The sequence below is a fragment of the Lynx canadensis genome, chromosome B4 (assembly GCF_007474595.2).
Source record: "Lynx canadensis isolate LIC74 chromosome B4, mLynCan4.pri.v2, whole genome shotgun sequence".
Lineage (NCBI taxonomy): Eukaryota > Metazoa > Chordata > Mammalia > Carnivora > Felidae > Lynx > Lynx canadensis.
Window position 1 is genome coordinate 81,855,567 of NC_044309.1, and position 24,141 is coordinate 81,879,707.

Here is a 24,141-nt window from a genome sequence, read left to right on the forward strand (position 1 = left end):
TTGAACTTATATCTATTTTTTTTGAACCTGTATGTATTTTCAAAAATAAAATGTTACTTCTTATCGATGTTAGTCCAAGGAACACTATTACTCAAGTGTTAGCCTCTCAAGTATTAAAATACATCTTAAACATCCCTATATTGCTGCAACTCTCAAACCATGAGTTCTCAGACCCCCCCCAAAAGTAGTAATACACACCCCCCCCCCCCCCCCCCACCCCCCCCCCCCCACACACCAACCACCAAACCAACCCAAAAAACACCCCATACTTTTTTCTCCCATACAGATTCTGAAGGACAGATAGACTTGGATTCAGAAACTAAGCTCATGCTCACATTTCACCACAGGGAGAGTATCTGAGAGTGATCAGACAGATACTGCTCTCCTTAAAAATGCCAGGCCAGCTACTGGTCACCTCGAAATTAGACACAGGTACTGGTCACTCCCAAGTCAGACTGATATACAATCAGATATGTGTTTGCAAGTGAATTTTAAAAATGAGGGGCACCTGGGTGGCTCAGTCGGTTAAACATCCGGCTTTGGCTCAGATCGTGATCTTACAGTGAGTTAGAGCTCACATTGGGCTCTGTGCTGACAGCTCAGAGCATGGAGCCGGTTTCCAATTCTCATCTCCCTCTCTCTCTGCCCCTCCCCTGCTCGCACTCTGGCTCTCTCTCAAAAATAAATAAATGTTAAAAAAAATACAAAAAATTATTTACCTTGTGTACCATGAGTGGAAAAAAAATTTTTTTTTAAACTGACACTCAGAGAATGATCCCACCCCAACAACCTGGCTCGCACAAACAACTAAATGTATTTAAAATAAAACAGACTCAGCAGAATCCAGCATTCCCTCCTTTTCCAGGCTGTATTTATTCTTAGGGAAAATACTACAGGGGAACCACAAAGAGGCATAAAACTTGTTTTTTATCAAAGCCATCAGTTCTGACATGTTAGAAGAAGGAATGCAAAGACGTAAGTGGGGGTGAGGTGTTTAGCTGGGGAGATAGCGAAGAGTAAGTTTTTTTCTTACTACAAACTTCCTTACCTCTAGTTCTTTAGGTATAAAATCAGGTAAGAAAAATAAAATGAAAAGGTATAAGATCCTTAGTGTTCTCAACCACGCACCCTAGGGAAATACAACCCTCTACCAGAAACTTCTCAAAGACCCAACTTATAGGAAACAGGGCAAAACACCAGCCATAAATGCTGACAAAACATCAAAATTTTCATCTTGCTTCCACAAATTTTTAAAGTTTTTCTTCTTCAAGTGTTCAATTTATATTCCTAACACTTCTTATCCAATTTTTCCCTCACACACAGCTAGGTAAAAACATGTTTAAGGGTTAGAATATAGATGGGAGGGTAGAAGAAGAAACAGAGCAAAGAAAAACCTGACTCCTATTTCTCAAGTTAAAATTGGAATACATTTTCAAGAGCCCTGGGCAGGACAGAGAAAAATTCCATTCTGCCTCTTTGCTCTTCCAAATTCCTATAGCCAAGTGGCTCAACAGCAGTTGAATGGCACACATAATGACATCATTGATTGGAACTATAATAGAAGAGAGTGAGAAGAGCGGGTGGTGGGGGGGAGTGGGAAGGGAGGGAGGTGAAGATGTATTTGTGTTACAGACAAAAGACAAGTTCTGTTCCTCAGCAGGGACAAATGAAGAACCAGATGAGGGGATAAACTGAGGTCAGAGAGTTTTCCCTATTGTTTCCTCTTTAAACAGCTCCTTCACCACTCCCTCAAGGTTTGTTCCAATGGGTGGGTGGAGAAACAGCAGTTTTTATCTTAGAGAAGAGGCAGGGAAAAAAATGGCCAAATATTCATTTTCAAATTATTATTAACTAGAAGAAAATTTTAAGGACTGGTTAAATTTTAGTTGGGCCCCAAAATGCTCCTAAGAAATGCTGAAAACTATGTGGGGTTCATCTTAGCTCTTCCTGAAATTCATCCTGACAGCCACTCTCAAGTGCTATCTGTACCATATATAAAAAACCCATACAAATCTTTTCTTGTGGGTTAATGTAAGCTCAACATAATGTAGTTTTTCAAGTGGAAGAAGAAGCATTTTTGGGAAAATGCCAATCCAGGATGAGGTGTGCGATGTTCCCCCCAAACCCCTGCTCAATGAAATACAATGTCTAAGTAGATCTACAATTAAGTTCTTCCCATCTACAATCCTACTATATGCATTCTTCTTGGTCTCATGGGGCCCCATGAGAAAGGCTAATAGAGAATTAAGTAGTGTACTTGGCCTAGGTACTGCTACTTGAGTATATTTGGATGGAAAAAAATCCAAACCCACTTAGCAGGCTACTTTTCCAACTTATCTTGGGATCTAAATCTTCTACCACTACCCTTTTAAAAAATATTCTACCAAATTCCTCACCATAGCTTATGGTTCTTCAGGTTCTTATAGTACCATGTTGGCAATGTCCTATGCGTGGCCCCACAGTTCTTCCTTTGGAAAAGGTTTGTATACATATACCTAAACTCTAACAATTTATAGACTCTCTGAGAAAGCTGATGACTATGACTAAATCCATAGTGTGAACTTCCTTCTCTCCACATCCCTCTATACCAAAACCGAATGCTGAGGGGGAAGAACAAACATTTCTTCATTTATTTCAGGTGGTGGAAGGGAATATAGACAGAATCAAATAGGCCTTCCAGAAGAGACTGAATGGAAACCAACCCACCATCATTTAGCCACAGTGAAATCTGTATGCTAGGAGACACTGATGCTCTCCTGTGCCTCTCTCTTTGTCCCAGCTGCTTCTCTGATAGCTCAACAGATTTCAGTGACATCCTCAAAAAACAAGGAAAGTCCAGTATCTCTCTCACTCTGATGTGGTTCATCCCCAAGCAATGGTGAGCAAAAACATGTAATTACATGAAAAGTTCATGAAACTAATCACTGCCTAACAATCTTCTAACTACCAGCCTCAACAACAAGACAATGATCAATGGAGGGATATTTAATTTTTTAACCTTTTTATATTCGGACACTGTATAATAACACAGACCATAACCATCAGGGAAGAAAACTGGCAAAAATCAAAACACAGGAAAAGCAGCCTTTAGGGTATACAGGCCTCAAGGTAACTCATTAGGACAGTGACCTTAACACAAGCTACAAAGTAGGGAAATCTCAGTAAAATGCCAGCACAGAAATAAGGAAGATATACTAAGGTCAATAGGGATAAAAGATGCTTATAGTTTCTACTACTAATTAAGAACCAAGAAGCAGTAACACATGCCCCTCACATGTGGGGGAGAAGAGTATAAACTACATTTCAGTTTTCTGCTTAGTGCCTGAGTTTCGGTTTTGTTTTGTTTTGTTTTAATACTTACTGAGCTGGATGTTCTATAACTTCCTAAAGTATCAAGTTTTACTTCCCCCAAATATGCCAACGTTTGGGGAGAAAAAATGAAAACAAAACAATCCAAATTAGCTACATCACTTAACACCATAACTCTAAGCCCAGAGTTTTGATAAAACTAACATCCTATGACCATCACCTATTAACTGAGCTGGCTTCCCATCTATTCCCTCTATCCATCTCTCGCTCCTTTCAAAGATGAGTTTCTTGGGGCGCCTGGGTGGCGCAGTCGGTTAAGCGTCCGACTTCAGCCAGGTCACGATCTCGCGGTCCGTGAGTTTGAGCCCCGCGTCGGGCTCTGGGCTGATGTCTCAGAGCCTGGAGCCTGTTTCTGATTCTGTGTCTCCCTCTCTCTGCCCCTCCCCCATTCATGCTCTGTCTCTCTCTGTCCCAAAAATAAATAAACGTTGAAAAAAAATTTAAAAAAAAAAAAAAAAAAAAAAAAAAAAAAGATGAGTTTCTTACATGCCAAGCCAAGTCCTGTCCTTCACCAATAGGACTAACCCAAACACTACTCCTCTTAGGAGACATGGAAAACTGACGGGGGGGGGGGGGGGGGGGGAGAAAACGAAAACAACAACAACAACAACCAGTCAAGCACAAGACTGAAAACCTAGCTGATCAATCAGAACCAACCAGGCAGAGGTTATTTTATCTGGGTTTTGTTTTGTTTGAGGGGGTGGGAGGTTTCTCAGCCCATAGTCACCATGAGGCTTATATGAGAAAAGGCATGCCATTCTATCCTCAAATAGTCCAAAGAGTTGGAGGGGACAATTTACAGCCTCTTGTGTAAAAAATGTCTATAAATGCCAGTGCCATTCTTTGCCCTGTCACTTCCCATTATCCTAAACCAACAGGATTCTATTCACTGAGACTTGAGCTGGAAACATGAACGGACAGGCCTTTCTTGGGCAGGGGGAAAGGAGGAAGATGATTGGGGGGGGGAGGGGGAGGAGGGAAGCCAGATTTCTTTAAGTTTCTGTGTACTGCCTAACATGTAAAGTACACTAGTGGAGATGAAAGCTGAAATACACGAGCAGTCATGCAAAAGTCAGCCTAAGAAGAATAGCAGAGATTTAGTTTCCCCAAATTTGTAACATGCTCAAGATGTAAATCTAAAATATAAAGAAAAAATGATCGAATTGTGAGTTAAAAAAAAAATCAGGGGGCGCCTGGGTGGCGCAGTCGGTTAAGCGTCCGACTTCAGCCAGGTCACGATCTCGCGCGGCCCGTGAGTTCGAGCCCCGCGTCAGGCTCTGGGCTGATGGCTCGGAGCCTGGAGCCTGTTTCCGATTCTGTGTCTCCCTCTCTCTCTGCCCCTCCCCCGTTCATGCTCTGTCTCTCTCTGTCCCAAAAATAAATAAACGTTGAAAAAAAAAATTAAAAAAAAAAAAAATCAGTCATAAACACTATTGACCCATGGCTCACTTCCTGTCACACGCTTTCTCTTTATCATATACACTGGTCTATAGAGGAATCTACTGAAGAGAAACCAGCAAGCAATCTGGGATTTAAGCTGGATCAAGCAAACACAAACCCCATGCAATGGAGATAACAGGAGGGGGGTTTCTCATTGCCTTTTTCAGAATACTAGGATGAAAAGAGAAATCTCTACACTACCTGCTAACTTCCACTATTTGCATTTTATCTAAATGAATGAGATCTGTGCCTAGAGAATTATAAAACTTGAAAAATAGATGACCAAATTATATTAGAGGAGGCTATACTGGAACCCAGGACCCCAGAGTGAGGCGGCCAGAGTATGCTGATCTGGCTGTTCCATAAATACAAACTTAATCAGGTCACTAACCCTGGCCAACCAAATACTAAGTAGCATATCATCTCTGGTGATAGAGAACAGTTAAGCACAAGATTCTGAACCAAACAACTCTCACTGAGAATGCAGCCAGTTGCAATTTGAGGATCTGGATCTAGAACAACTAAGTTCTGAGGGAAAAGTTACTTGAAAAAAAGAACACTTAGTCCTTCTTATCTCTTACTACTCCCTCTCCTCCAATTTCTCTCCTTCCACATTCACTCTGAGATTGCATGTATATATTTTAATGTTTATTTTGAGAGAGTGCGCACATTGCATATGTGCATGCAGGAGGGGCAGAGAAAGAAGGGCAGAGAGAGAATCCCAAGCAGGCTCCACAAAGTCAGCACAGAGCCTGACATGGGCTCAATGAAATCATGAAATCATGACCTGAGTGGTTATTAAGAATCTGTAACTGAACCAACTGAGCCACGTGGAGCCCCTAAAACTGCTTATCTTCTATAGGCACTAAAAAATTCTGGGCTACAGAGACAGTGGTCCAAGTATGTGGTCTGATAAAGAATTTCTATGATACTTCCAAGTGTGAAAACTGTGTGAGATATAAGGTACGCTTGAATTGTCCAATATACATGTAGCTATTTAAATTTAATTAAAATTTTCAGTTTCCAGGCACCCCTAAAAATTTTAAGAAAGCTCTCCCCGACCAAGAGATCAAGAGTCACATGCTCTACTGAGTGAGCCAGCCAGGTGGCCCAAATGAATTAGAAATTTAAAAAACCTTGGGCACCTGGGTGGGTCAGTTAAGCATCCGACTTGATCTCAGCTCAGGTTACGATCTCATAGTTTGTGGGTTCAAGCCCCACGTCAAGCTCTGTGCTGACAGTGCAGAACCTACTTGGGACTCTCTTTCTCTTTCTCTCTCTCTCCACCCTTCCACCACTCACACTATCTCTCTGTCTCTCTAAAAATAAATTAATTAATTAAATTAAAATTTTTTAACTAGTATTTTGCTACAGAATTTAAGAAAACTGCTCTAGAACATATGTATGACAATGAACGTTATCTGAAAACGGAACTCATAAAGTGAGAGTTTTACCAATTACCATTATCTGATTATAACCCTTCAAAGGTTAATTTTTTAAATTATTTTTTTAAGTTTATTTATTTTGTTTTAGTAATCCCTACACCCAGCCTGGGGCTGGAACTCACAACCTCAAGATCAAGAGTTGCACACTTTGGGCAAGAGTGCCCGACTCTTGACTTCAGCTCGGGTTATGATCTTGTGGTTCATAAGATGGAGCCCCACGTCGGGCTCTGCACTGACATCCCGGAGCCTGCTTGGGATTCTCTCCTATTCTCCTCTCTCTGCCTCTCCTCTGCACACACATGTGTGGACTCTCTCCCTCTCAAAACAAACATACATTAAAAAAAAAAAAAAGAGTTGCATGCTAGCCAGGTGCCCCAACTCTTCAGAGATTTAAAATAGGAACTGAAATCTTATCAGTGATGAACTAAAACACAAAAGTTAATTACCTCAATTAAAGTCATAAAGCCAGGTGGCCAACAGAACTAAGAAAACAAACATTTATTAAAGATCAAAGTGTCACTACTTTAGATAATTTCATATACGCATTTCCCCTTCACAAACAGTGTTAGGTAGTTTTACTAGTGTTACTAGTTTACTAGTGTTACTCCCAGTTTTACAGAAGTTTAGTAATTTGCTCAAAGTCACAAAGTTAAAAAATGTATTTATTCATGCTTTAGCTTCTTCCTATGGACTAAAAATGAAAGCAAGTCAAATATGGAGAAAGATTCTAGGTAAGTGAAGTGAAAAGGCTGATATCCCTGTAATGAAATACTATGAAAATAACTCAGGTGGGCAGTATAAAGTGAGGGGCAAACTCCTCTCAGGAATGTACCCAAATGAGCTACATAGCTGGAGATAGTATGTTCAATTTTGTTAATTTTAATGGAACACACAATTCTCTACAGTGAAGTTACTGCTGAGATTTCTTCCAGGAACCACTTTGCTTGGAAGCTTGTAACTTCTGAGATATTCTCTTTGCATACAATTTCCATTTATTACACTGATTCCAATACGATTCTCAGACACCTAGTCTTCATATACAAAAGGAGACAGATAAGAACTGAGGCCACAGATCCAAGCACCCTTCCCCTTGGCTATCGAGCAAAACACAAAAGACTTGGTTTATTATAACTTTTCCCAATTAAGCTACATGTGGTTTAAGAATCACATACTCTGCCTACTCTCAACTCCTTTTTTTTTTTTTTTAATTTGAAATAGGGGCACATGGGTGGCTCAGTCGGTTAAGCAGCAGACTCTTGATTTCAGCTCAGGTCATGATCTCATAGTTCTCCTGAGTTTGAGCCCCACAATGGGCTCTGTGCTAATAGCACGGGCCCTGCTTGGGATCCTCTGTCTCTCTGCCTCTCTCAAAAATAAATAAACATTTAAAAACATAATAAAAATAAATTAAAATTTCACATAAACTAGTAAATACCCCTACTGAACACCTATGGTCCCAGCATCAAGCTGGGCACAAAGACCCGATGTTATGCTTCTGGTAAACATAAAAAATGTAACCTAAAAGGAAGGAAAATGGAGCACACTTTTGTCTGAGAAGCCCCACTGAGTCACAAGTGTTTACTTTTTAGTGCTCAATTTTTCTCCTGAGCAAAAATGTAACAACCACTGTCAGTATTTTCCAATAGATTTTCAGAGAGTTAAATGTTTCCATACTCAAGTAAGAAATGACTTTTTTTTAGGTTTATTTATTTATGTAATCTCTACACTCAACATGGGGCTCAAACTCACAACTCTGAGATTAAGAGTCGCATGCTCTTCCAACTGAGCCAGGAGGCGCCCCAGGGACTTTTTTTCTTTTGACAGTTCTTCTGGTTTGAAGTAGTCTTCCTTAACCCTGTCCCCATTTCAACAACCAAGAAACATGCTTTCATTCTCACAGAACAAAGATTAAGAGACTACCTGCTCTAGGCAAAGGAGAATCCTCAGCATTTTCGCCAATGTGCCTGGCAAAACTCCAAATACAACAATGCCCTGTAGAACTGATTGCACCACACAGCAGGTGTTATCTTGCTTAATAAACTCAATAGTGTCTGTTAGCAGAGGAGCAGAAAGAATGAAATAATTTTCTCGTTTTTGTTCCAGGAAACCTTCAAATTTTGTTTCTAGGTACCTTTGATCTAAAGACAGGACTGTCATCTCCTGTTTCCATTATAACTATATCAGAAGTTACAGCAGATGTAGCAGGGTTTTAACATCATTGAATTCAACATCCTAACCAAGAGAAATGCAGACCATGTTCTAACTTCCTGAGTGAAAACTATGAAAAAAATCTGCAGGGGAAAAAAAAAAAAAATTCGCTATGTGAAATAATTCCTGTAATGCAATCAAAAGTCAGGGAGAGGAGGCCCCTGGGTGGCTCAGTCAGTTAAGCATCCGACCTCAGCTCAGGTCATGATCTTATGTTCAATGATCGTGAGTTCAAGCCCTGTGTCAGGCCCTGCACTAACAGCTCAGAGCCTGCAGCCTGCTTCAGATTCTGTGTCTCCCTGTCTCTCTGTCTCCCACTCATGCGGTCTCTCTCAAAAATAAACAAACGTTAAAAAATAAAAAAGTCAGTGAGAAGAGGTGATAGTCAAAAGACTTCATGAAATGAAGTGCTGAATAGCTTGCTATATTCTCAGGACAGTCATTTCCAGTCTATGTAGCCTCCAAGCTGTTCTAAGGTGGCAAAAACAGTACTTTACCTTTCTGGAGATTGAAGAGACATTCAAACCAAATCTTTGAGCTCTTTCCTTTAGTTTATCAAGGTTAACCTATAAAAAAAAGGCAAAGGGGGAACCCATATTTAAAAAAATCAAAACAGAAAATACAAAAAGCAGAAATTACAGTCCAAAGCTAAGAGTTCAATTAAACCTACGATATCAAAGATACTCTATATGTGCCAAATCAGGAAACTAAGCAGCACCCATCCATGCCATTAATTATTAAAAGGCCTTTTCTGGAATGCAGTCAAAGATTCAGCCCAGCCTCCTTCGTTCATCAAAGGTGGCAAGAGCCTCAAGAGGGTTTAAAATCAAAGTAGGCCAAACACTGCTTGAAGGAGCAAACAAATACCTAAATAATCACCTCCAAACAAGTCTATTATTCACAGTTCAAAATCATTAATTCCTATACATAGCCTTTGCAATAGTTCTTAACTCTATACCCAGCTCTCATTACTTCAGAAACCAAATCTACCACCAGTACCCAATTCAATTCTCTTCCTTTCTCTTGGAAGCCTTGATATACAAAACTTACTATCATAAGGATATGTGGGACATTTCATTACTACTACTACTACTACTACTACTACTACTGCAACTACTGGTACTACTACATTTCAGCTTCACTTATGATACTACACTGTAATCCCAAACAGGATTTCATAAAGTCAAACATCATCCACCCAAAGTATTTGTTTTCATTTTCTAAATATGCCACCTAATCACAATGGTCCAGACATATTCTAGTATTCCTTATTTTAGGATTTTATATTTAATAGGTAGTGTTGAAAAATACCAGTATCTACCAACAGAACTCATAAGTTGCTTCCACAGATTCACTTGTGGTAACTAAGAATCAGACATTGTCCAAAGCTACTGGATAAGGCCTAAAACTACAGTATCATAAAACAAAGAATTATATGGATTGTCCTGTAGCTAACAAAATCTATTCATTTTTTTCAAGAAGAATGATAGGAAGGAAGATGTCTATAGTGACTCTGAAGATATGGCATTTTCCTGACCTCTAAGTACTCAATTCATTTTATTTAGGACATAAAACACTATATTGAAAACAGTCACCAAACTCATATGATCTCAGAGAGTCCTATGATCTGGGGAGAAGTTGTTTCTAACTTTAAAACTAGAGTTGAGATTTCTCTCTCAAGGTATAAAAAAAAGATGTCTTACCATAGGCTTGGCATCAGAAGACAGGCCTAAAGAAGAAAATAAAAAAAGTTTTATTTAACATTTTAATTTTTTTTAATGTTTATTTTTGAGAAAGAGACAGACAAAGCAAGTGCAGGGGAGGAACACAGAGAGGGGGAGACAGAATCCCAAGCAGGCTCCGTACTGTCAGCACAAAGCCCAACACAGAGATCATGACCTGGGCCAAAGTCAGATGTTTAACTGACTGAACCACCCAAGCGCCCTGGGAGAGCCACTTTAGAAAACAATTTGGCAGTTACTCAAAAAGTTAAACAGAGAATGTACCATATGACCCAATAATCCCACTTCTGACTATACACCCAAGAGAAACGAAACATACATCCACACCAAAACTTATATATGAATGTTCACAGCAGCATGAGCTATAGTAGCCAAAAGTAAAAACAACCCAAATGTCCATTAGCTGATGAATGGATAAAATGTGGCATATGCATACAATGGATAATTATCCAACATTAAAAAGAAAGGAAGTACTGATGCATTCTACAATATGGATGAACCCTGAATACATTATGCTAAGAAGCCAGTCACAAAAAACTATGAATTGTACAATTCTATTTATATGAAGGCAAATTTATATGCACAGAAAAAAATGAGTGGTTGTTTGGGTAGGAGAGGTGGGAGGGAACGGGAAACAATTGCTAATAAGTACAGGGTTTCTTTTTGGGGAGATGAACATGTAAAATTAGACTGTGGTGATGACTGCACAATGCTGTGAATATATTTTTTAAAAAACCATTGAATTATATACTTTAAATGGATAAGCTATATGGAATATGAATTATATTTCAATAAAGCTGTTAAAAAAAAGAAAGACGGGCGAGTGGGTGGCTCAGTTGGTTAAGCGTCTGATTTCGGCTCAGGTCACTATCTCATTGCTTGTGAGTTCAAGCCCCACATCAGGCTCTCTGCTGTCAGCACAGAGTCTGCTTTGGATCCTCTGTCTCATTCTTGTTCTGCCTCTCCCCCGCTCATGCTCTCCCTCTCAAAAATAAACATTTAAAAATAAACAAACAAATAAAACAAAACAATGTAGTGATAGTGGCTAGAATTTTGCTAGTCTTTTTAAAAAGCACACCAAAACACTAGATCTTTGGAGGACATTTTCTTAACACACTTTAAACTGACAGATCACTAGGAAGACTAAATTAGATTAAGATATTACATTTAAAATTTAAGTCTCTAGAATGTGGACTTTATTCTTTTTGAAAGTAACTTTTTCCTGGGGCACCTGGGTGGTTAAGTAGGTTAAGTGTCTGACTCTTGCTTTCAGCTCATCATGATCTCATGGTTTGTGAGTTCAGGGCTCACTGCTGTCAGGGCAGAGCCTGCTTCAGAGCCTCTGTTCCTCTCTCTGCCCCTCCCCAGCTTACACTTGAAAGAAAAAACAAAACAAAACAAAATATTCTCTCTCTCCCTCTACTCCTCTCCCGTTTACACTCTCTCTAAAATAAAAAAATTTTAAGAAGTAACTTTTCCCCTAATTTATTACAAGATACACATTCAATGTACTAATTTTAAAAACATAGACCAGCAAAAAGTCGTCACTCAAAATTCCACCAATCAGAGACCAGGAGCAGTAACAATTTAGTATATATTCCTCCAACCTCTATTCCTTTTTATATTAAAAAATTTTTTTAATTTTTATTTTTAAGTAAACTCCATGGTCACATGTGTGGCCTGAACTTACAACTTTAAGATCCATAGTCACATGCTCCACCAACTAAGCCCGTCAGGCAACCCCAACTTTTTTCTATCCATATGTGTACTTCTACTACCAAAAGGGGAATATACTGCAAATACAATTTTATAACCTGTTTTCACTTAATATTTTTCTGACAAATTTTCTTCAGTATCACTTTAACATTTACATAGTCTTCTACTATATACTATGGTACACATTTATTTAACCAATTCCCTATTGTATATTACATTGTTTCCAATTACCACTAAAAATAATACTGTGATAATCCTTATGGCTAACCAAGTCTTTAAGCATATCCAAGATCATTTCCTTGTAAATTCCTAGAAGTTAAGACTGCTGAAGCAAAAGAACTCTGTTCTTTCACCACTCACATAGGGCAGAACACCAGACAGGTACACAATGATTACATGCTGATTTGAGACACCAGAATAAGTAGGGAAAGTAATAAAAAAATGAAACTTCTCTAAAGATGTCCAAGAAGACCAAAACAAATGTTGGTACTCCCTCCTATGCTAAATTGCCTGGGAAGGCTTAAGTATGGTTTTACATAAAGCAAAGAGGTGAATGCTATAACCTCTTAAAGGTTTTCTAAAACTAACAAGTTTGCCTTAATTTGTTGTGACAGAAAAGTAAAAATATAAAGACAACTTTCTCATTAGAGTCTCTGTACTCTTACCTTTTGATGGAACTGAAGAAATCCCAAATCTGTAGAAAGAAAAACAAGTTAAATTTTAGGAAGCTGTTCACACTCCTGGTTGTCTGTCTCCGTGTCAAGTGTACATATGGCACTTCTTGCTTGTGATCTCAAGCCTTGCAATCATTAGCTAATTCTAACAACCTCATGAAAGAGGTTCAGTTTACTCTTTTTCTCACCAAGAGCCCACAGAATAAGCTAAAAGGGAGCCTTATCAAAATTGGGGGAAGTCAGTTTCTGACTTTCACCTTTTAGAAAAATTCTGCTTGATAAGACCCAATCTATAGCTACTACATCCAAATCAGGAGAGATGTTCTGAACAAAGCCAAAAGAGTATTTCTTTTCAGCAAGGTCTCTATTCTACTTAAAATCAAGAATTATATTTAAAATCTAGGATCATGCCTCCACCTTCGTACTATCACTATCTCAGATCTAAAAGGCTCAGGACACTCACCTTGCTGCCCGAGCAGCTTTTTTACTCTCTAAGCTCACAGGTACATTGAATCGCTCAGCTCTCTTCTGCATTCTCTAGGTGATAAAAAGACAAAAGAAGTGGAAGAGAAAAATTAATTTCTGGTTTCCTTCTTTAAAGAGAAAAGTTGTTTAGAAGAGGGTATCTTTAGAACATCAGAAGTATATTTCATAAGGTCTAAACAGAATACTGACACCCCTAGAGGATATCAGGTTGTATCCACCCAGGGCTTAACTCAACAGCCTTTTCCAGAAAGCAAACACAAAAGACTATTATTACATTCATGTCCTCAAAAACAAAAGGAAAGGAATAAAATAAAACCCACATTCTGCACGAAGCCAAGAAGACAAAAGCTGTGTTTAGTTGACCTTTGAAAACGGATCAAAGGAACAGCTTGGTTCCAACACTAGTAGTACTCTTTCAGTTAGAAATGAGGCAGTGTTGTCCTATGCCATCTCTACTTTAAAGGTACCAAAACAAAACAAACAAAAAAAAAAAAAACCCAAAAAACCCCACACATCTCAACTGGAACCTAACTTCAGAGATCTTGACACAAAGTCCAGAGACATTTCAGTCTTACCAGCTTTCCAGTAGTGACATCTTCCCTTATTTTTCATCTTTTCCAAGGTACAATCCTCCCAAACTCTAATCCTAGTTTGCCAACATCTAAAGAGACATACCACTAAAGCCTTAGTACTATATACAAAAAGACTAGGGCTTCAAAGATGACTATACCAACCCAAATATTTTCCCAGAGGCAGGTGGCAGAAAAATATATCAATACCAAAATCTGTCAATACTGATTTTGTGCGTATGAGTCAGTTCTTTAAAGTGATGATACAGATAGAATAAAAAGAAGGGTGCTTGGGTGGCTTAGTCAGTTGGGCGTCCAACTTCATGATCTCAGTTTGTGAGTTCGAGCCCCATGTTAGGCTCTGTGCTGACAGCCTAGAGCCTGGAGCCTGCTTCGGATTCTGTGTCTCCCTCTCTCTCTCTGCCCCTCCTCTGCTCATGTTCTGTCTCTCTCTCTCTCAAAAATAAATAAACATTAAAAAAAAAAAAGTAAGAAACAGAAAGATATATAGAAAGACTGCTTTTCTACTAGGGAGCAGAATACCTACCTCAGTCTGTGGTATCTCAGATGTAATTTTTACCACTTTCTTCTCTGTTGTCCTGGAAATGAAAGAAATTTTTTTAAATCAGAAAACTTATTAATATTCTAACCCTAAACCTTAGAATGTAGAAGAATTCACCTGAATCAGGTCTTCTGTCCCATTATCTCTCCACCATCCCTTAGTCCAAAAAAATATGAAACCCAAGAGAACTTCAGTTTCTTGAACTGCCATCTATTGATGAGTTCAAATAACAGACTAACCTACTTTGCTAAATAAAGTATTAAAAAAATAGGGGCGCCTGGGTGGCTCAGTTGGTTGAGCGTCCGACTTCAGCTCAGGTCATGATCTCACACTCCGTGAGTTTGAGCCCTGCATTGGGCTCTGTGCTGTCAGCTCAGAGCCTGGAGCCTGCTTCAGATTCTGTGTCTCCCTCTCTCTCTGTCCCTCCCCTGCTCATGCTCTGTCCCTGTCTCAAAAATAAATTAATAAAAACATTAAAAAAAAAAGTATTAAAAAAATATATCAGAAAAGAGGCCTGGGTATATACACTGGGTTGAAGGAAAACACTCAAAGGACACCAGAAACCATTTCATTTACTTTAGGAACTTTAAATTTACTTCCAGACTGACTATTCCTCCAACCCTCATTTAAATGGCAGCTCTCAATTTTCATCACGACGACGATTAACAAGTGTTATTCTACAAGCTCTGGTTTCCTTGTGTTACAAATCCTTTATTTCTCCCATGGGGACTGTAGCTCCAGCTAGAATAGTCAAAGTGAGACAAATAAAAATGCCAAAGGGGGTGGGAAGAAAAAAGGCTATGGGGAGTTTGAATTAGGAAAACATGGTAAGCTACTAGTCAAAAGGTTTAACAGAAAACAAAAGAGGGGGGACCATAGGGGTGGGAGACAAAGTTCGGAAGTACCCAGGATAAACGGAAGGGCATTAACCCTCCACCAAACAACTCCCATAAAACTGTGGGTCATAACCAGTCTCATTAAGGTCCCTCATTTAAAGACATGGACAGCCTTTGTTCCAGTATCCCGGACACTTTTCCCATTTGATGCCCTGAAAGGTAGTAATGGTTTAATGGCATTTTCAGAGGAAGCAATTCTGGAACAGGAACTTACTCTCTCCATCCTTTTGTTGGAGGTCCCTGAACTGACAGATAAGCAATGGGTGCCCCCTGCTGACCATAACTACATCCTACAATATTTAACTGCCCTGTTTGGGGATGGAGGGTGTTGGTGAGGGGTGGGGAGGAGATCAAACTAGAAACAAGCAAATTTTGGGAGAACCTCAAGCCAAAGATGAAGCAAGAAGATCTCCTTTTGAATGGTCAAAGTACCTATATTAGCCCTGAATATTCCTACTTTAAAGAAATTCCTGAATTCTTCCCATTTCCTGGTCATTCTTCCTTCTCCAGCTCTCTCTCTGTCTTGTTCTGGCAGAAAGGGTCACTGAAGTTTAATGTTTTACTTGAAGTCCAATGCCATTAAGACCTCGGCCAACCTCAAGCTAATGACTTTCTTCACATTCCCATCTTGAAGCACAATTACTGCAGTACACCTCGTGGTAGAAAGGGAACCCCAGAGAGGAAGCTTCCTTCTGCTGTGTTCCAACTCCTTCAGGCACAATTAAGCTCAAGCCATAAATACACATCACATTTTGGAACTCATGGGAAATTTCTTCTCTTCACTGAGAAATTTCTCTCCTACTCATAGGCACATACAAGATATCCTCCAAACTTCAGGGACCCAGAACCTTTCTGTAGTCTAACCACGACTATCCCTCTAAAGAGCAAAATCACCTCCCCAAACACACACACTTTCAAATTCCTTGTTTAGAAATTCATTAATAAAATCAAAGCCCTCTAAATGAAGAATTACACATTTTACATATTCTAAGGATAATGAAACTTCTAGAATTTTCAAACTTCACTGTTAACCCACACAAGCCAATTATCACTGTATTTACCTCATCTTCTTTCTTACTCTAGAAGTCCCCAAAACATCAGTACTTTAAAGCTATTCTATAGGGCGCCTGGGTGGCTAAGTTGGTTAAGCATCTGACTCTTGATTTTGGCTCAGGTCATGATCTCACAGTTTGTGAGTTCAAGCCCCATATTGGGTTCTGTGCTGACAGCATGGAGCCTGCTGGGGATTCTCTCCCTCAAAAATAAGTAAGTAGGGGCGCCTGGGTGGCGCAGTCGGTTAAGCGTCCGACTTCAGCCAGGTCACGATCTCGCGGTCCGTGAGTTCGAGCCCCGCGTCGGGCTCTGGGCTGATGGCTCAGAGCCTGGAGCCTGTTTCCGATTCTGTGTCTCCCTCTCTCTCTGCCCCTCCCCCGTTCATGCTCTGTCTCTCTCTGTCCCAAAAATAAATAAACGTTGAAAAAAAAAAAAAATTAAAAAAAAAAATAAGTAAGTAAACTTAAAACTATTCCATAAGCCATTTCCTTAAGGTAATATATCTAAACATAAACCTCCTATGATGGAAGATAACTACATGGCTTTAGAAAGCAGTATTGTTAGACAAAAATGCACATCCCCTTGCAGCAAATCCACTGCAAGGAGTTTATCATATGGACATACTTGTGTCAGTATAAAAATAGTTACATAACAACATTCATCACTGCATTTTTTGCTACTATGAATTATCTAAATTTCCACCAATAGGAAACTGATGAAATTACTGTTTATCTATAGGATGGAGTACTATTAGCTGCTAGAAAGAATAAGGTTCTAAATTGATAAGTATTAAATCTGGGTGATAGGTATATGGGGGTCTATTATACTATTCTCGTAACTTTTGTATATACTTGCAATTTCCCATAACAAGCTAAGAGAAAAAAAAAAAGACCTATCACTTACAAGGATAATTATCCTTATTCCATACAGCTGATGTGAGGATTAAGCGACAATACACGTAAAAATGCTTATAACCCTGCCTAATATACACAGTAAAACCTTGGTTTGCGAGCATAATTCATTCAGGAAACATGCTTATAATCCAAAGCACTAGTATTTCAAAGCGAATTTCAAGAACCCTTGGCTCAGTTGTGATCATGTGACATTTGGTGTCACATACTACTTGTATTGCAAGCTATTGCTTGTTAATCAAGTTAAAATTTATTAGACATGTTTGCTCATCTTGTGGAACACTTGCAGAACAAGTTACTCACAATCTAAGGTTTTACTGTAACTCACATTTATTTTTTTTTTAAATTTTTTTTCAACGTTTTTATTTATTTTTGGGACAGAGAGAGACAGAGCATGAACGGGGGAGGGGCAGAGAGAGAGGGAGACACAGAATCGGAAACAGGCTCCAGGCTCTGAGCCATCAGCCCAGAGCCTGACGCGGGGCTCGAACCCACGGACCGCGAGATCGTGACCTGGCTGAAGTCGGACGCCCAACCGACTGCGCCACCCAGGCGCCCCATGTAACTCACATTTAAATAAAAACATTACATGTAATGATACAAAAAGATCTCCAGATCTGAAAAAAAATCAAGGAACCCACAATATGTCTGGTGTGTGTATGTATCTGTATATACACAAACTCCCCATATAAAACATTCTAAGAGAATATACTGAAAACCTCTGGGAAGTCAGATGCGGGTGGGAACAAGAGGTACATAATTCTCTATTTATATACTCCTCTACGTATTGTTTGATTTTCACTAAGACATATATGATCTCTTATAATTAACTGCATAAATATAGCTACGAGGAACAAAAATTTTAAAAAGGATTCAACTGTTACTAATGTGGAGTATAAAATGGCCAGACATTCATAGAAAGAGTCCCCCAGAAAGATGTTTGTGATCAACCTTTTTGTTTGTCTGTGTTTTATTATCAACCTTGTGGGATACATAAATGAAGATCTACTTCCCACTCTAGTACTTTGGCCTCCCTTCCTCCACTGTAAATCAAAAAAGGAAGAGAAAATATAGTGTTACCTCAGAGATATAATCTCTGCTCAGTACCCTCCCTCCTTACAAAATTCCTTATACACAGAGAATCTATATGACTCTCTATATGGAAAAAGAATCACCTATTATGGTGCTACCCCAGAGGCTAGAACTAAACTCTGTCTGGGCTTGAAGTCTCCTGGTCCTAATTATCTATTACATAACCCAGAGACAAACTACTTTGCTTCACTGGGACCGTGTACTTAAAATGAATTAGACTCTTCTGAAAATGATCTAATGAGAAATGAAAAAGACAATGAGAGGGCACTTAGGTGGCTCAGTTAGCTAAGTATCTGACTCTTGATTTCAGCTCAGGTCATGATCTCGTGGTTCATTAGACTGAATAGTGCAAAGCCTCCTTGGGATTCTCTCTCCCCCTCTCTACTCCTCCCCCGCTCACTTACCCTCTCTCTCAAAATAAATAACCTTAAAAAAAAAAAAAAAAGAAAAGAAAGAAATAAAAATCCAATGGAAATGTATAAAAGGTAAGCAGAGTAAAAGACTAAAACCCCTCCATTAGGGCGCCTGGATGGCTCAGTCGGTTGAGTGTCCGACTTCGGCTCAGGTCATGATCTCACAGTCCATGAGTTTGAGCCCCGCGTCGGGCTCTGTGCTGACAAATCAGAGCCTGGAGCCTGTTTCAGATTCTGTGTCTCCGTCTCTCTCTGACCCCCCCCACCCCCACCCCGTTCATGCTCTGTCTCTCTGTCTCAAAAATAAATAAATGTTAAAAAAAAATTTTTTTTTTAAAAAAGGAAAAAAAAGACTAAAACCCCTCCAAAACCCAGAACTGTCTGCCCTATACTCAGATCATAAAAAGGGATAGTTACATATCAACAGTTTTCTCAGGGGGTTCTTCCTCTTTGATAGGCAGTTCTATGGGCTTTGGTTCTTCTTCCTAAAACCAAATGAGACAATGGTTAATATAAATCAACAGTAAATACCCATCAATAAGAGAATATGAGAACTCAAAAATGAACCAATTTTTCAGAACCTTCATTCCCCCTCTGTGCTCCCCTAGCACATTAGCATTTGAGCCCTATAATAATTGATGTTAAGCAATGTGGCCAAGGTAGCAGCCACACTGACTAACCTTACTCTCCAACTCACCTCTGTTTCATCTCCCAGTACATCTTCTTCATTTGCCTCCTCTTCAGCTAAAGAATATTAAAATATTCAGGTCAAGCCCTGCTAAAAAACCATCTTGATCACTGTACTTAGGCTAGAATTATAATCATTCTGCTTTCCCAAAATAAATTCAATAATAGAAGGTAAAAATGATGCTCTTAAAATTTGTTCCACATGGAGAAAATAAAACAGTATTCTCTAACATTAATACAAAGTTGAACTCCAGCTGGACTGAAAAATTGTGGTGAGGTCAAACGACAACACTAGTAAAAAGTAATGTGGGAGAATATCTTTAAGATTTAGTGGTGGGGAAGGATTTTTGGAAAAAGCCCTTAAGCAAAAGTAATATATGAAAAATCGCAGATTTTCCAAAACTAAGCAAGGACACCATGGAAAAAGAAACAAATGACAAAGAAGGTACTTGTGCCTAAAACCAACAAGGGAATAGTTACCAGAATGTCAAATAAATGTCTGCAAACTAACAAGTGAATTATGGGAACACCAACAGAAAGACAGCAAAGGAAAAAGCCAAAAAAAACCATGAACACAGCAAATGTCCAAACGTTTTAATAATTAAAGGAAAGTATATTGAGCCAGCAGATTAGCAAAAATTAAGCCACTTGATAAAACAGTTCCAAGTTCAGGTGTGTGGAGGAGATACAAGAACCCTCATACACTGATGATGAGAATGTAGATTTTCAGAGCAATTTTGGAAAACGATTTGTCAATGCTTAATCACATCAAATATACATTTATAAATAGATATTAATTAGCAATCCCATTCCTGGGTATAAACTCTCACAGAGAAACACAAAGGAACATGAAAGTAGTCCAGGAGGCAATACAGGTGTCTATCACCAGGTGAATTAAAGTAAAATGTGGTGGATTCCATACATGGTAGAACACTATGCAGGAATTTGAATTAAAAGACTAGATGACCACACAGCTGCAGGCCATACGAATAAGTCTTAAAAAGAAAAAAAAAAAAAAAAAAGTACTTAGAGAAAAAAAAGCAAGAAGGCAGGCTATGGCCTCATTGCCAATTCTATAAAAATATTGTATTCCAAAACAACACTACATGGTTTACAAGGACAAAGACAAAAATTACATATCAAGCACATTAGAATAGATGCCTAAGGGAGCTGGGGTAAAAGAAATGAGAATAAAAGGGAATAAATAAAAATTACAGCAGGGACTTGTACAACCAGGGATAATAATACGCCTTAAATAAAGCGAGTTTTGTTTTTAAAAAGGTGGAATTACAGAATGTCAGAGCTAGAAGGGACCAGAGATTACCTAGGTTTATGAATTTCAAGGGTGGAAACATTTGTCTCATTTCATAGATCAGAACAGACACCTAATCATGTAAATAGTGACTGTTCAAAGTGACAGAATAAATTTGTCATAAGAGGATTCAGAATTCAAATCTTCCCATTCTCAGTCTAACGATACTTGTTTTCCCATACTTCCTTTTAAATAATTTGCTGAAATAAACTTAGTGTCTTAAAAAAGGGGGAGGGGTGTATTTCTTTACATTATAACCACTGTTTTAATTGATCAAGAGTTTTCCTGACACAGTAAATTAAGAGCTTACATCACCAACAACCTATAAGAAAAAAAGAAATCTTCATATGGCAGAGCCTAAAAATTAACCCCCTCACTCATATTACTCTGCCTCTACAAAGCACTCACCATGCTCTTCAAGATATGCCTGGAGCCTGTTGATGAGATCTTGTTTTATTCCCTTGGTCTCCAAACCACGAGCAAGACATTCCTGCTTTAGTTCAGCAAGCTGAGAAAAAAGAGTAAAGCTTTTCCTTAGTTAACAGAATGAACCTGGTGATTTAAAAAAAAAAAAAAAAATTACTTCTCACAATAAAGAAAAAATGAAAAGTTCAATCCAAAACTACTGCTCTTAACTACACCAAGCCTCCAGATCCACAAAGATGGTCCACTTCCCTGTAACAATAGTCAATATACAAAAGGACTTTTCTAACAGATGGTGAAGAGTAAGTGTCCTACTTTAATAATAAGAATAAAAAAATGAATCTTTAAGTAGAAAATCTAATTATCTAAAAGCAGATTCTTCTTACTATTATCCCAGATCCTTTACTGCAATCTACTCTACACATGCATACAGGCCTGACCACTGAAGAATTAGGTAGATGTGTCAGCTACTTTAATGTCAACAATCAAAGAATCTAGTCAAAGTGGAAAAAATATCTAATGGCATGCCATAGGGTTATGTGGAAGAGTTTTAAATTTTTTTTAACGTTTATTTATTTTTGAGACAGAGAGAGAGACAGAGCATGAACGGGGGAGGGTCAAAGAGAGGGAGACACAGAATCCGAAATAGGCTCCAGGCTCCGAGCTGTCAGCACAGAGCCCGATGCGGGGCTCGAACTCACGGACCGCGAAATCATGACCTGAGCCAGTCGGCCGCTTAACCCAACTGAGCCACCCAGGCGCCCCAGAAGAGTTTTAAATCAGTAATTTGACTAAACAAGTAACAGGTATGCTTATCAACTGTGCAGACAACAGGAGGAAGGATCAATGGATTACTGACAGAACTAAGGGGTGGGGAGGGCAGGGAGGAGATCTCTTCAGAGAGAACGAGCCAAAAAGAAGATTCAATTTAGAAGGAATAGGTATACCTATAATTACATTTATATTCAAAACTTAAATTGTTCAAAAACCAGATAAGGAAGATCTGACTCAACAATAACTCTAAGGATACAGACCTTATAATTTTAGATGATTACAAGTACAAAGAGGGTTAACAGTATGATTTGCTGCCAAAGTAATTCCAGGTTATGGTAACTGAAAAACAGAATCTATATTATTAAGTGATTATTTATTTGATTCTTATTTTAAGAAGTATAATGACATGCGGATCCAAGGAAAACAAGCAGGAAAAGGAAAGCTCCAGAAATCCTATATGCAGATCACTGCACAAATAGATGTGCACTGAAAGAAGACCAATAAGAAGTGAGAAAGCAGATCCCTATAGAAGAAAAAACTTTACAATTAAGGGAATATGCTGGCCATCTCTAGAAGGCTTTCAACCAAAGGAGCATTTGAAAATGGAGAGGAGAGCTTTTTTCCTCCCCACGACGATTGGGCAAGTGGAGCATTCATTGAGCAGGTGAGGCAGGCAAGGATACTACGTGGAGAACTGTCCTACTCAACAAACCAACAGCACCCTCTATTGAGAAACATGGTAGGTAAATCACCCATTAAAAATGTGGAATGGCTGCACAGCATAACATGGCTTCTTTTAAAGTCACTTGGATTCAAATTCTAGCTTTACCACTTACAGCTGTATAACCTTGCATGAATAACTTAACCTCTTTGTGCCTCAGTCTCCTATGAAATGGGGATAATGCAATAAATAGTACCTATACCATAGGGTTGTTAGGAAGATTAAGTCAGTAAATATTTGTAAACCATTTACAATAGTGTTTGACAAGCTAGTATAAGCACTTCATAAGTGTTAAACACTGGGTGAAGGGTTAGACAAGATTAGAATCACTGCTTCTCAGATTTCTGAATTTCACAGATCAGTGTATTTTTTATTAGGCAGACTGATAGGGCTGCCAGCTTTTTATAATATTCCAACAAGATGGATACTTTTATAAAAAACAATAAAAACTGATTACTAGAAAAAGGATCACACATTTGGATGGAGCACTGATGCCAAACTGCTAGAAAAAGTTTCTTTTCTTTCTTTTTTTTTTAAACTTAGCTCATCACTAACCAGTAACAGTTCATGGACCAGCACTGGCCTGCAGGCCATACCCTGAATAGTATTAAGCTAAAATCTAGACTTAAGTGATCTCTAAGGTCCATTTCTTAAGAATCTGGGTCTTTCCCACATCGGTACTTTGTTTCTTCATTTTCTTTCAGCTTCCTGGAGAACAAGGCTTTTGATTTTAGTTACAGTTTAAAAATTTTTATTAGTTCCTTACAAAAGTACTGTTCACTGTAGAATGGTTTGAAAATTCCAAAAAGTATAGAAGAAAATAAAATCTTATGTAAGCCCAACACTCAGACATCTAACATTTTAAATATGTCATTTGTGTGTATGTGTTTAGAAGGTGCTGGTTGGTTAGTTACAAAGCAATACAACTTCTTTATTTCTTTAACCCCTTATCTTCCTCAGAAGCCTCCATTCCTTTTCCCCCTGGTTTAAGTAACACTTTTGGTAAATATTCAGACAATTCAAAGTTTGACTTGCTGGCTCAGTTGGTAGAATATGAGACCTTTAAAAAAAAATTTTTTTTTTGACATTTGCTCATTTTTTGAGAGACAGAGCGTGAGTGGGGGAGGGGCAGAGAGAGAGAGGGAGACACAGAATCTGAAGCAGAAGCAGGCTCCCGCAACCCGCAAACTGTGAGATCATGATCGGAGCCATAGTCTGACACTTAACTGAGCCGCCCAGGCGCCCCTAGAATATGTGACTCTTAATCTCAGGGTTGTGAGTTCAAGACCCACATTGGGCATGTAGCCTAGTTAAAAAAAAATTAAATTAAATTAAAATTAGTGGCGCCTGGGTGGCTCAGTCAGCTAAGCATCCGACTTGGGCTCAGGTCATGATCTCACAGTTCGTGGGTTCAAGCCCCACATCGGGCTCTGTGCTGACAGCTGAGAGCCTGGAGTCTGCTTCTGATTCCATCCGATTCCGTGTCTCCGTCTCTCTCTGCCCCTCCCCTGCTCACACTCTGTGTTCTCTCTCAAGAATAAACATTAAAAAAAAAATTAAAATTTAAAAAAAAAGTTCAACTTTCTAACAAAGCTTTTCCTCCCTTCTCTTTACTTCCCCAAACTGGACAGCATTTGACATTTGACAT

General features: G+C 38.8%; 1 protein-coding gene across 2 annotated transcripts in view; it reads right to left on the reverse strand.

Annotated features, from left to right (window-relative positions):
• The window catches only part of LOC115519108 (SAP domain containing ribonucleoprotein), a 55,874-nt gene that overhangs the window by 23,430 nt on the left and 8,303 nt on the right, over nt 1-24,141 (reverse strand). For both annotated transcript variants that reach the window (XR_003970400.1, XM_030322852.1), the window contains exons 2-9: nt 20,984-21,083; nt 19,274-19,320; nt 18,994-19,061; nt 14,197-14,248; nt 13,058-13,131; nt 12,586-12,614; nt 10,166-10,191; nt 8,960-9,028 (exon numbers count right to left, since the gene is read on the reverse strand). Coding sequence is in view for 1 of the 2 variants with exons in the window: in XM_030322852.1 (XP_030178712.1) it covers nt 8,960-9,028; nt 10,166-10,191; nt 12,586-12,614; nt 13,058-13,131; nt 14,197-14,248; nt 18,994-19,061; nt 19,274-19,320; nt 20,984-21,083 (465 nt within the window). In the remaining variant the exon portion in view is untranslated. The remainder of the gene's footprint in view (nt 1-8,959; nt 9,029-10,165; nt 10,192-12,585; nt 12,615-13,057; nt 13,132-14,196; nt 14,249-18,993; nt 19,062-19,273; nt 19,321-20,983; nt 21,084-24,141) is intronic.